The 13570-nt window shown below is 56.8% G+C and overlaps 1 protein-coding gene across 2 annotated transcripts in view; it reads left to right on the top strand.

Moving 5' to 3' along the window:
* The first annotated feature begins 11444 nt into the window (after window positions 1-11444).
* Window positions 11445-13570, top strand: part of OTUD7B (OTU deubiquitinase 7B) — a 35781-nt gene continuing 33655 nt past the window's right edge. Inside the window, exon 1 of one of the 2 annotated variants that reach the window (XM_082333046.1) lies at window positions 11445-11557. Coding sequence is in view for 1 of the 2 variants with exons in the window: in XM_082333047.1 (XP_082189173.1) it covers window positions 11542-11557 (16 nt within the window). In the remaining variant the exon portion in view is untranslated. The remainder of the gene's footprint in view (window positions 11558-13570) is intronic. The other variant, XM_082333047.1, reaches the window with a different exon arrangement.

Here is a 13570-nt window from a genome sequence, read left to right on the forward strand (position 1 = left end):
AATCCCATCTTCCGAGAGCTCTTCCCCCCTCTCCTCCCTTCGCACCGCTCCCATCACTTGTCCTTCTGCTCCTTACGCCCAAAATCGCACAGGTTTTTACATTTGTGCTTGTGCCGAGGAGTGCTTGGTAAATCAGAGGAGCGTCCTTCCAGGCTCCAAGTACAAGAACGTGACTTAGTTTTCCTGAAACTTAGGTAATGCTCCGCTTCAGGCACGCTGGCTCTGGCCGAGTAACGTCCAGGCACCCGCAACAGCCGGGGTCCTGCTAATCGCGGTAAGAACAGCAGCTGGGATTAGGTGCTATTCCTGGAGGAGCAGAGCTAAAACGGGGCTGCACGACACAGAGCCAGCGCACCCTCGCTGTCAGACCACTATTTATAGGAGAATGGATAAGGGAATAAATCCTGCCGTTCGCTTCCAATTAAGCAACTCCCCTTTTTCTCCATCGAGTAACCTACACCTTTGTTGTCTTTTAAGGACTGAGATCACATTTTAAATTTCACTTCACTGCTCAAAATACTTTCGGCCTTCTTCCTACAGAGCGGTTAGAGGCCAGAAGTTTTGCATACGTACAGGTCTTTATGCAAAAAAAAGATTTGTGTGGTTCAGATGGTTCAGGATTTCTCTAGAAAACGTACTGTTCCAGGCACCTGATTTTACTTCTCCTATTCAGACCGAGTGACACCGTGCGTAAGGAGTTAGTGGGGGTGCTCACGGCAAAGGTACTGCTTTATATGCATAATAATTGCAAACTAAATAACAAATTGGTATTTAATTGCATCCTATTGTTTTCTGGCCTTGTTTAGATTTGACACGATTTAGTGTCTGGAAAGTACTTACCATTTAATTATTTGTCCGGTTTCCTTGGAAATGCTTTTGTAATGATGTCAGAGATGATTTTTTTCAACTAAATAAGCCCAGAGTGTTGTCTCCTTCTTAAATACATCTTTGTCATTGTCCTTAAAGGAACGCAAATGCCTCTTTGTGCCTTTGCCATTTTTCTGTAGCGATAGATTTGACTAAATGAATTACCAATCAAAAGTATAACGCAAGAATTATTTTGTTATTTTAACATTAATATTCTACTGTCAAAAAGGACTCAAAATTCATGTAATTACTGAGGGGGGATGTTCTTTCATTACAGGACAGCTGCAACTCAGACAGGTGAAGGAAGCTTGAGGTAATGTATAACAGCGTGAATGCACGCTAAAAGCACTAGCAAAGCAGTAGGTTTATTAAAAAAACCCAACTTGCTATGTAGACTGTAAATTATATTCACATTAAACTTGTAAAATAGATACAAAAATACCCTAAGTTCTATTTTTTGTTGTTGAAACCTGTTATTACGTCAAAAGCTGTAACACGGCATCTCCCTCCTCATTTTGAGTGTCCATGTTGAGACATCAGGGACTGATTTTTTAGTCAAACCTAGGCAGCAGGAGGCACATCTGAACATAAAGTCTAATGCTTACAAGACATTCAACCATAGAAAAATACACAATCGGTTGTAAATTGTCCTCCGCTGCGGGAGCCTGGTTTTAAATTGCCAGAGAAGGGATTGCATTTGTGATGTCTCTGCAAAATACCTTTGAGTCAGGGACTTTTCCTTCTGCCTTAGCGCAGCTGGGCTGGCACCAAGGTCCCGCAAGCTCCCGTAAATGCGTAAAAGGGTACCGGTAATGGACGGATCCAAGCACCTTCTTGAAAAATACAACCGAAGAGCAATACCCAACACCAATTGCAGGCACACCGGCCTAGCGACATCAAGCTTTGGAGGAATTATCTACTTCACGTATTTCGAAATATAAAGTAGATCTCCTGATGCAGATTTTATCTTTAGTAGCTTTCTATCTTACTTGCCTTCTCAGCTTAGCTGGGTGGGTGAAGAGTCACTGGCCCAAGTAATTAAAATGCCTCGGCTGCATACGAATCCAGAAAATTGTGGTCAGCTGCTACTGATTTTTTTATCTGTTTCCCTTTTCCCCTCCCGCCGTCTAAGCGTCGCCAACAGAGCGCGGTGCTGCTCTCCAAATCAGCCCTAAAACGCCGCAGACCAATTCTGTTCCTACCAAAGGGTGCAGCGCTCTGGGAACTGGGGACAAAAGGGAACCACAATAAAACCTGCGGCTTCCAGCAGTCGAAGGCTCTCCTATTCGGGGACCGTCCCGAACTCCGACTCGCTCTGCTGGCGAGCCAGGATGGCCCTCGGGCTTTCTTAGTTCAGACCCCGCGATTCCCATAATTATTCTTCCACCGTGGCCTTTATCCGCCTGCAGAAAGTCAGTGTGGGACGCAGGTGGCTGGGTCGTTTTGAGGATGATGTGGCAAAACGTCTGTTGGCTGTCGTGCTGGGTTTTGCTCGTATTTACATTTCATCTCCATAGAAGTCGGTGGATTTGTACCGATCTACCGCTTTTACAAATTACCAAGTAACGGACGTGATAAAAAGTAACAGAAAAGAAATATTCCAGGGTAAAAATAGTTCCGATGATCATTTTATTAATCAGTGAGAGAGAAAATGTCCATCTTATTTGTAGGATATTTATCTGTTATTTTCAGCTAGGACATTTAAAGCAACTGTGGTTTTATTTTGAGGAAATCTTTACAATTTTCCTTTCCCACAGGATGACTTCGGATGGTGGAAGAGCCGTTTATTGTCAACGGGACTTGCTGCTGGACAACGTAACGTTTGACATTGTTTCTAATTTAAATCTTCCTTAAGAATTCATTCAAATATATATTTGTATAAATAAAAATCTATTTAATCTTGCTAATAATTACTCTAGTCCAATTACTATTTAAACAGCACAGTAACAGCTTCAGGGGCAGATTTTGGTGCCTAAGTTTAGTCAATAGGATTGTCAAAGGATTACAGTCCCGTCTATTTTAGGAGATCAAATTTTATCTTGATTATTTAAAAAGGAGTCAATTTTCCTCTTCTTGTTTCAAAGAGGAAGGAGACCAAGGCAGTCGGCGTTGCCTGGGACATCACACGCTACCCCATAACAGAAAATTCCTCCTCTCCGCAACCTTTGATTCACATCCCTGTCTCACATCTTTAAAACGCTTCTACTTCATTCTTACCGTAGGAAAATCATTTTTCACCATCTCTGCCCTAGCAGATGATATTGGTGCTTTTACCAAATTGGAGCGAAACACTAAAAACTGGGGACTGACGTGGGAAACTCCACAGACCTGCGCTTCACGTGGAATACATTCCAAATGGCTGTTTTATATTTGACCCGTGTATCAAACCAGTAACGTTACTGGATCAGACTGTGCTTCCATTACTTTTTCCTACTCTCGGTTTCAGCCGTGCCTTTGGTTGCAACGCTCACGCGCAACTGCTCAGCTCAAACTGTCTCATTGAACACAAGTTCATAAATTAAATCCCAGAGATTCAGGTCGAAATCGTAGGCTGGAAACCACCCTGACGCAAACAACGCCGTGGAATAACTCCCTGGTTTACACGTTCTTGGTACCAGTTGCAAACGACATGCTGAGTTAGAAAAATTTAGACGTGCCCCTTCGAGCCGGATGCCTCAGCCGTTCTGACATCGGCGGCTGCTTCCCACCGATGTCATTCGTGCCTGGCGAACCCGTTAGCCGACGTACGACGTTGCAGTTCGAAAGCTTTCTGCCTGCTGGTGGGAGAAGGCCAAACTGCAGAAAGCCACGTCATCAGGTACCGAGTGCGAAGAGGAGATAATCCTTCTGCGCATCCTATTGCAAAGCTGCGGTGGAAGCCAACGGCTACAGGCATCCAGCCACGGACAGCTCCCACCTTTCTGTCAGCTCCCGCGTATCGAGGAGATGGAAATGTTTGTGTACGCCGTGAAAACAGCGCGTCAGTTCGACGGTCATCTCCCTGCACGCCTCTTAAAAGCAGCAGTCTTTTAACGGAAGAAATACCATGGGCGAAGAAATACCCCTGCGTCCCCTTCCACCCCATCCCTCCGCGCTGTGGCATCCAGGGGCCAAATCAACCCGTGGCGTGAGTGAGTCCGGCTCTGGAAATGGGCCAGGAACTAAGCATCTGCTCCTATAAATTCACATCTTCGGTTCGGCAACAAAATCATCTTCCTATCGTGTCAGTGAAAGGCTAACAACTTCAGTTACAGGAGAGAGGAAAACCAGATGACTGCCACAGAGGGGAGCTGAAATTCATGCAAACTTTGGCAAATAGAGTAGTTGCTTAGAAACACTTGTGCCTGTATGTCTCGTGATGGTTTTCTTCCTCTGGTTTTCATTAATAGGAAATAATTTTCTTTACCTATCTCTCTCCTGTGCGCAAGAAAGTTTACAGCGTACCAGTCCCGGTCCTGGCTCTGCGTCTGGTTTCTGGTGACTTGGGAATGTCCCGACCCTCTCCCTGTGCCTCCGTTCTTACGCTCTAAAATGATGCTCGTGTCCAAGACGTCTTCTGCCGCAGCGCTCGGGTCTCCTGAGGAAAAGCGCTCCATAAAAAAAGAGGCTCTTGGCGAGTAAAATGAGGCTTGGATGAGTTTCCATCTTTGAAGAGTTCCAGGCCTGTGAAGCCAAAAATTAGTTTGTTTTCCTATTAGCTTTGCTTGTCAGCTGCCATTTAACCCTCTGCTTTTCTAACAGAGGAAAAAAAGTCATCGCCCCGTGAGTAGGCATGTCTTTTTTCCTACTCAATTATCTCTCATTAGTAAATACAAGTAACTCCATTAACTGCCTTGGGAACAATTTCTGCATCTATTGAGCTGGCCTACAGTAAGTCCTGTGGTTTCCTGTTGGCCTTGGAAAATGAGCACGCTTCATTATGTGGAATGGTTTACTTCACCTCATTATTTTTTCATAATCTTATTGTGCTTCCCCTTTTAACAGTGACGAGGGGAAAAAAAAAAGCAAATAAACAAGCAAAGGTCCTTTTGGGTCCAGAACCTTATCCACTGTCTTTTGGAAACTGCATGTACATCTCAATTATGTTCAGTTAATTGGCCACTCCATAAGGGTTTTTGGGAAAAGTCGAGGGAGTTTTAAGGCAAGAAAAGCTCTTTCATAACCCTGCTAGCTGGGGCCTTTAGAAGTCGTCTTCGCCAATCAGTCCAGGGCTAACCGGTCGAGCCCAAGTTAAGCTGAAAAGACTTTGTGTCTCCAGCCCCTCTGCTTCCTCGTCACATCTTTCTCCTGACTAGCGAAATGATTTCTGTGCAACGCCCGGACAGCGGCGGTCCTGGGCTCACGAGCGCCTCGCCTCACTTCTTCGGTGTCCTGGCGATGCTCGCCATCTGCTCCCCTGTCTTTATCCCCCTCCACTCCAATCCCTGATCCTCTTTACGGCACTCTTCTTATTTATCCCAACGTCCCCTAGCAAATCCAGGCGAGTCATTGCGCTCAGTCGAGACCGCGCTTTAATCCTCCTCCGTATCGGTGATGTAAAGCGCTGTAACGGTGCCGGTGTGTCATGCTGCGGGTGCTGTAAGGACACCGGGCGTTTAACTGCTGCTTTAGCAGTCTGGGTGTCAGCCCCGTGCTACGCTGGGCATTAATTCTGCTGATGACCGGCGCCCGACGCTTCCAAAGAAAGGGAAAACCTCCACGTTTTGCCCCTTGCGTGAAGCCCTGGGTTGGTTCCTCGTCGCCGGAGGAGAGGAGGAGTGCTGCCGGGGCGCAGGCGTGGCTGGGTAACTCAAGCTCAGCAGCCAGCCTGAAAATCAGCTCCTCGGTCGGACGCAGTGGGGCTGCGCGGGGCTTTACCGCGCTGGGACGCTGGCCCTGTCCCCGCGGGAGCAAACCCCGGCTGAACCCCGGGGGACGTCTCCCGGGGCCCCCGGGGCTTCACAGCAAGTGGAACGAGCGCTGGCTTCTGCGCCACCAAGTCAGGAACCTCGTATAAACATACATTTTATCTCGCTCTCCCCAGAAGGGACAGTAATACCCCATATAGTGAGAGAAGGGTGACTTTTATGAGTTTTTAATTTGTTTTACAATGTTTTTTTTAATTTCCAAGGCATTAAAAGCCAGACAGTCCACCCCAGCTGTCACAAAAGTAAGCTTAGCAGTTCACGGGTGAGCCAAACGTATCCAAACAGACCCACAATCGTCTCGGATTTGCTCCTCCTTTGGGGTTTTCCAAAGAAAAGGTCATACCCCGGGGTGTGCCTGCTCCGGCGGAGCCAGCCGTGGATTCCCCGGGGCAGAACCGCCGCCGCCGGCAGCTCCGACTCTGCCTCACCCTCGCATTTTTCCCGTGTCTTGTCCTCCCTCTCGCACCATCCCTGACAACGATCCAGCTGAAAGAACCAGAAGAAGGCTCCACTCGCATCACACGGAAACTGAGTGAAAACGGGGTTCAGCCGAGCCGGCTGATGCCTTCCCCCTTGATCCCCCCGCAGCCGGTACCCTCTTCTTCAGGATGCTTCTCTACTTTCCCTTCCTACTTGAGAGCGACTGCCCCACAGCACCCCCACGTCCAAACCCGCACCTTTCACTGCCTTACTGCAAACCCAGCACGCCGAGGCCGGTCCGACCGCGCTCCATCGCACGGATCACCCCGCGCTTCCCATCTCCCATCTGCTCCCGGCTGCGCCGCCCATTCCTGCTCGTGTCCCCAGCAGGATGAACACGCGGCGATGCCCAGACGCTGCGGATCAACGGGAGCAGCTGGCATCCAGCCTTGGAAAAATCAGGATTTTCACCTTCTGCTATTGGCAATTGGGGCTGGATGTCGGGAATCCCGCTGGCCTTTACCAGCCTGATCCACTGGGAATGCAAAGGAGCCCGTTAACCTCCCAGAAGGGAGGGCTGCCTCCTGCGTTTGTAAAGTGACTGGAATAAAACTGGGGGCTGCTGGAAGGGTTAATGCATATCCACACGTGAAGTCCTCTGAAATCCTCAGATGAAAGGGCCTTTAGAAGTGCAAAGCACTATTATTTGTCGGGCATCTGAGGAGCGACTTGTGCAGGAGCTGCTGCGAGATTTCCAACTAGGAAGTTCTGAGGAAGCTTTCATCTGAAGGAAAGGAAAGAAAATCAAATCAAATCCATAAACAGGCTCCGGAGCTGATGTAGGTGGGTGAAACCCTGCGCAGCGCAGCGGAGCCGTCCCTGCTTGCGTCGCGCCGGAACGTGAGCCTGCACGACCGATGGCACCATAGCGAGCAGCCAGAATTGAACTATTCAGTCGCCTGAAGAACCGCGGCGTCTGCCGTCGAGGGTGGCTTTGTGCTTTCCCTAATCCTTCACGTCGGCTCCCTGCCTAGGTGTCGTGCAGGGGAGGTACGCGGGCAGTTTAGCCTGCTGCTCTTTTCCTGCCGCCTTGGTTTCGGGTCCACCGAAGAGGCTGAGCCCGAGGGGCTGCTCCTCTGCCGCGCTGTCTCCTTGCCGAGGACGGAGCACGGTGCTGCAGGCGGTTTTCAGACACATTCAGTTCACCCCAGGACCGGCTTGCACGCGGCGGTGCAGGGCATCCCGGCGGTCCCAGTTCACCCGAGCCTCTTCCCTCTTCCCAGGGGGTGATTCCTGCCATCCCGGCGGTGCCTGACGAGCAAATCGGGTCTGTTACCACCATTTGTATCACGGTAGCACCTCAGGATACCGCACCCGCGTTCTGTTCTTGCACCAAGAGGGCTGCGAGATGACGCTGCCGTAATGCAGAGTCCATTCGCCTTAAGTCAGCCCCCAAGGGCTGGAAAAGTGCTCGTGGCTCGGCTGGTCGCCCTTGTCATTGCGTTTGCCCATGCTGAGGGCACGGGTCGCCTCGTTAGACCCACGCCTGCTGCTCGTCCTCTCCTCCAAAAAGCCCTTTCCCTTGCTCCTGCCTTTTGCAGACAGGCCCTGTTTCGCACCGGGGGGCCGAGGTGTATTTGAAGACCCACCCTGCACTTCCAAGTTTTTCGCCTGTCAGAGCATCGGCTGACGGGAACCACGGCCATTGCTGGATGTCTCGCAGGATCCCGGCACAAGGCTGCTTCACCACAGGCTCCGAATCGCAGTGACAGGATCGCAAAGTTGCCGAGCTCTGGATGAAATCGGGGTCGACGCTCGGGAGCATCTGCCTGGAAGAGCACCCGGGCGGGTGGGTTGCACGGAGGTAGGTGGAGTTGTGCGGTCGCTTGGGGACGTGGCCTGCAGCGGAGCTGATGGAGCCCAGCCCGATGACTGCAGGAGAGGAGCTGAGCTGCAACGCTGGCTTACGTTTGCCCGAGTCCTTTCTGTTTAACGCTCCTCGGGCGGTTTGGGGTTGCATGGAGAAGCCCCAGCCAGGCGCAGGGCGTTCGGCAGCGGAGAACACGGGAGCAAGAAGAGAGCCCTTGCCCATCCGTATGAGATAGGAAGGTACAAACGGAGAAACGGGGAGGCTGCGCGCAGACTCAGCACCCTTGCAAGCAGCAGTTTCAATCTCCACGACCCATTTGCAGCTTCTCCTTCAGGCCCAGCTTCTGCTCGGGCTCCCGGGGGAGACGTGAGCCTGGCCCCGGCTTTGCACAGCCCTTGGCGCTGGCCAAGAGGAGCTGCGGCCGCGGCTGCATCGATCCTCCCGGGGAGACCCGTGCCCGGGCTGCGGCAGAGCCGACACGACACAAATGCATTCTCCCTGCTCGTGGAAACTGCTGGAGCTGGCCTTGTGCGCGGGGGAGGCGGCGTGCCGAGCCGCTGAGCTCGAAATCTTGTGAACGCTCCGCCGAAGGGACACTGAGGACATAAAAAAATTGCGCCGAACTCCTAAAACCGCCAATGCCGACGAGAACCAGGCCCAGGAGAGAGCTGGGGAGCTGCGGGGCGGCCGTGGGTCAGCCCGGGAGCGGCTGCGTCGTGGCGGCCGGCTCGCGCCGTCGCCGTCACCGTGCCCGCTGCGTGGTTTCGGACGGAAGGGCAGCACCGGCATTGCCGATGCAGGGTGCGGAGGCCTCGTACGTCTCCTCAGAGGGAAATTCATTGACAAAACCATTTCTCCCAGCTGTGGAAATGGTTTAAACGAGAACTGGCAGCAAAGAGGCGAGATTTTACTTTGCCTGAACGCCGAGCCTGCCTTGCTGCCCCCTCACAATCGCTCCAGGCGGCTGGAAAGAAACGGCTAACGCAAGCAGCAAGAGGAGGATGACACGAAGCCTGCCCGCGCCGGCGGCGGGGACCGCTTGCCATGCCGTCGCCGTGGATTGCTGGGAAATCAGGGGCACTCAGAAAGATCTCTCCTTTGAACAAACACTGCGGCGGGGGGGGAAAAAAAGACTCTGGGGAGGCCGGGACTCCACGGCACAGACCGTTCTTTCTTTGCTGGACTTTTCTCGGCCCCTGACACGATAAACAATCCTTTTGTGCGAGATATAAACAACGCTAGGTTGCTGGCGGAGAACAAAGGCTGCGATTCAGCGCCGGGATCAGCTGAACGCCGCGCATGACGGGCCCCGCGCCGCTCCTCCCGCGTGGGGCTTTGCCACCGACCGCCACCGGCCCGAGCGGCCCCCGGCTGCCGCCGCCGCACCGGCCCGGGGCCTTTCCCCACCTTTCTCGAGGGAAACGCCGGAAAGGCCGAGCGGGAGAAGGACCGGAGCGGCAAATACGCCCGACGGGCCGTTCCCCGCGGGAGCTTTGCCGGGATTTCCCGGCACGTCCCGACCCCCCGTGGCAGGGCCGGTGGCACCACGAGTCTCCTCGCCCCGGCCACCGAAACCTGCGGTTTGCCTTTGCGAGGTCGCGTCCTCCCGGCTCTGAGCGATAACCCAAGCGGCAGCGCCGGGGCACATTTTCAGCGTGCTTCGCCCGCGGCCACCAGCGCCCACGGCACGGGGAATGCCAAGCACTTGGCCGGGTGGACGCGCTGGCCCGCCGGGCCCCGGTGCCAGCCGGCCCACTCGGCCGTGGGGCGGAGGGAGAGGTGGCATTTCCTTGCCCGGGGCTGGGGGCCACGGCGGGGCCGCTCTGCCCTGGGGCTTTCCTGGCGGTGAACGCAATTCCCAGTGGGAATCGGCCTCGGGGGACCAGGCACCTTCCCCTCGGGCCCCACGCTGGGGTTACTGGCCACATGCAGGGGGGTACTGGCCCCACGCAGGCCCTGGGAAGGGCTACAAGCCCCACACTGGAGTCACTGGCCACATGCAGGGGGGTACTGGCCCCACACAGGCCCCGGGAAGGGCTACAAGCCCCACACTGGAGTCACTGGCCACATGCAGGGGGGTACTGGCCCCACACAGGCCCCGGGAAGGGCTACAAGCCCCACACTGGAGTCACTGGCCCCAGGCAGGGGGGTACTGGTCCCACGCAGTCCACACGCTGAGGGCACAGGCCCCATGGTGGGGTTACTGGCCCCATGCAGGGGGTTACTGGCCCCCCACACACCCCACGAAGGGCTACAAGCCCCGCGCTGGGGTTACTGGCCCCATGCAGGGGGTTAATGGCCCCCCCACGCTCCACGAAGGGCTACAAGCCCCGTGCTGGGGTTACTGGCCAGATGCAGGGGGTTATTGGCCCCCCACAGGTCCCAGGAAGGGCTACAAGCCCCACGCTGGGGGCACAGGCCCCACGCTGGGGTTACTGGCCACATGCAGGGGGGTACTGGCCCCACACAGGCCCTGGGAAGGGCTACAAGCCCCACACTGGAGTCACTGGCCACATGCAGGGGGGTACTGGCCCCCACAGGCCCTGGGAAGGGCTACAAGCCCCACACTGGAGTCACTGGCCACATGCAGGGGGGTACTGGCCCCACACAGGCCCTGGGAAGGGCTACAAGCCCCACACTGGAGTCACTGGCCACATGCAGGGGGGTACTGGCCCCACACAGGCCCCGGGAAGGGCTACAAGCCCCACACTGGAGTCACTGGCCCCAGGCAGGGGGGTACTGGTCCCACACAGGCCACACGCTCAGGGCACAGGCCCCATGGTGGGGTTACTGGCCCCATGCAGGGGGTTACTGGCCCCCGACACGCCCCATGAAGGGCTACAAGCCCCGTGCTGGGGTTACTGGCCAGATGCAGGGGGTTATGGCCCCCCACAGGCCCCACAAAGGGCTACAAGCCCCACGCTGGGGGCACAGGCCCCACGCGGGGGTTACTGGCCACATGCAGGGAGTACTAGCCCCACACAGGCCCCATGAAGGGCTACAAGCCCCACGCTGGGGTCACTGGCCACATGCAGGGGATTACTGGCCCCACACGGGCCCCAGGAAGGGCTACAAGCCCCACGCTGGGGTTACTGGCCACATGCAGGGCGTCACTGGCCCCACACGGGCCCCACGAAGGGCTACAAGCCCGGCGGTGAGGCCACTGGCCCCAGGCAGGGGGCTACTGGCCACCGCCGGGGCGCGGACGTGCCCCCGCCCAGCCGCAGGGGGCGCCCTCCCCCTCGCGCCCCCGCGCACGCGCGGGGAAGGGGCGTGGCCGCCGCGGGGCCGCCATTGGCTCGGCCCAGCCCGGCGGGGCGGGGCGGCCCCGTGCGCCCGCCAAAGCGTTCCGGGCGGGAACGGGGGCGGCGCGGCGTTCCGGGCGGCGGCGGACCGCGCTCCCCTCCCCATCCCGCCCCTCCGGGAGCGCGGCCTCGGCGGCGGCGGCGGCGGCGGCCGGGTCCGGTCCGGGGCGCCATGGAGCCCCGCGCAGGTAACGCCCGCCCGGCGGGGTCGGGCTCGGGAAAGTTTTCGGCGGGGCCGGGCCTGCGGCGGCCTCGGGGCAGCGGCGGGCGGCGCTGGGGTCGCGGCGCTGTCTCAGGGGGCGGCGGGGTCCCCGGGCGGCCGCAGGCCCCGCCTGGGCCCGGGGCTGGGCCCCGGTTGGGCCCCCAGGGGCCAGGGGTCCCGGCGCGGCGCCCGGGCAGGGCGGGCTCCCGCTGCGGCCGCCCCGGGCCGGGGAGGGGGAAGCGGCGCCGGGGGCGGCCGGGCTCCCACCCGCGGCCGTGGCCGGTCCGCGGCCGCCCTCCTCCCGCCTCCCCGCCCGTTCCTGCCCGGTGAGGAGCCGCGGGACAGCGGCTGCCCCGCTCCGGTCCCCGCCGCCCCAGCCGGTGACTCAAAGCGGAGGGAGCCGAGGTTTCGGTGGCTTCTGGCAGCGCGGGGCCGATCTCAACAACTTAGGCTCGACTGAGTCCCGGGTCGGGGAGGGTGAGCCCGGCTTTGCAACCGGAGCGACCACGACTGCGCCGGGACGGCGTCTGCGGTCGCTCGGTCCAGCGCCCGAGCCGGGTCTAAGCTAAAACGGGGCGAAGGAAGGGGCAAGGCCGGGGCGGTGGGCGCCGGGTCATCGAAACGTTCTCCCTCGTGGTGATTTGGGACCAAATAGTTGCGATTTGGTTACTTTCCCTCCGGTCTGAACGCGCTAGGATTTGCCATTTGCAGCCTGGAAATCCCTACGGCTTCTCAGTCCCGGGTTTTGCGTTCGAACCGGAGCGAACTTTGCTGCCAGCCTCCGGCCGAGGGTTTCGCCCCGGTGAAAAGCCGTCGTCTCTTTCCGTGCGCCCGTTTAACCGCGCCGAGCGTTGGCGTGAACGTCTGCGTGTAGCCGTCGGGGCCAAGGCCGTGCTCGCGCTCGGGTTCCTCGGCCGCGCCGCAGCGAGGCACGAGCTTAAAAACAACTCCGAGAGTTTACTCTCCTTCATCTCGGGAGGAAAGGGAGTTTCTCGTCTGGCTAATTACAGGTTGCCTCGCTGCCGAGCCATGGACTCCGTATGGTTTCCTTGTGGGCGAGGAGGCTGGCGGTGACTCACCGGCTCGAGCATCTCTGACAATCCCATGCTTAAGGGAAACGTCTTTGCACCGACGCTCTGCCGTGGGAGTCGCTTGCGCAAGGAGCGCGGTAACGGGACGGATCCTCCCGGGAGCCGGCAGCGGCTCCCTGTGACAGCGGGGAGAGCGTCGCTCATCCCTGCCGCGATGTCTCTCCGCTTACCCGTCTGTAAAATGGGCTAACGCCGGCACGGCGCCGTACACGTGATGATGAGTTACATGGCGCGTTGGCTGGCGGCGGTGCGCTCGCAGCGTGCGGGGGGATGATATTCGACTTTGAATCGCAGGGCTAATAAAGGCGTTATTGTCAGCTTAAGTCACGTAGCCAGAAAAGTCAAACTCGGTGGCTGGAATTCTCCACGTCGGATCGCTGACAACGTCTGATTTCTTCTTCCTGACCCCGCCGCGTGTTTGCGGGCCTCGGCGACGACTGATCGCGGTCGCTCCCGTCCGTACGCCGCAGTCGGACTTTCTGGTTTGGGTTCGCTTTCTGCCGCGCCTCGCGCGGAGCTCGGCTGTTCCCGACCCCGGCAGCGCAGCGCTGCTCTATACGCGGCGACGTAAAGAGCGTGAAGCTCCGTCTAACGCTGCTCTGTTGGACCTTAAAGCATCGTGGCGGTTTTTTCTTTGGCACTGGTTTTCTTCATAGTGTTTAAAACACAATTAGCACTGCAAGGCTTTTTTTTTTCTTAAGACTTGGATTGATAGTTTCAGTAGAACAAAAGCTGCTGTTTAAAGTAGGCGTAAAAGGAAAATAAACAGTTGGCGCAGTGACTTGCGGCATCGCAGCTTTAACCTGCGCGGGGCGGGGACCGAGCTCCTTTCTGCTGGCCGTGAGTCGTTACCCCGGCGTGGCGAGGAAAACGTTCTTTTCCCAGGAAATACGAGGGACGTTCGTGAT

The sequence above is a fragment of the Platalea leucorodia genome, assembly GCF_965183815.1.
Source record: "Platalea leucorodia genome assembly, chromosome: 24".
Lineage (NCBI taxonomy): Eukaryota > Metazoa > Chordata > Aves > Pelecaniformes > Threskiornithidae > Platalea > Platalea leucorodia.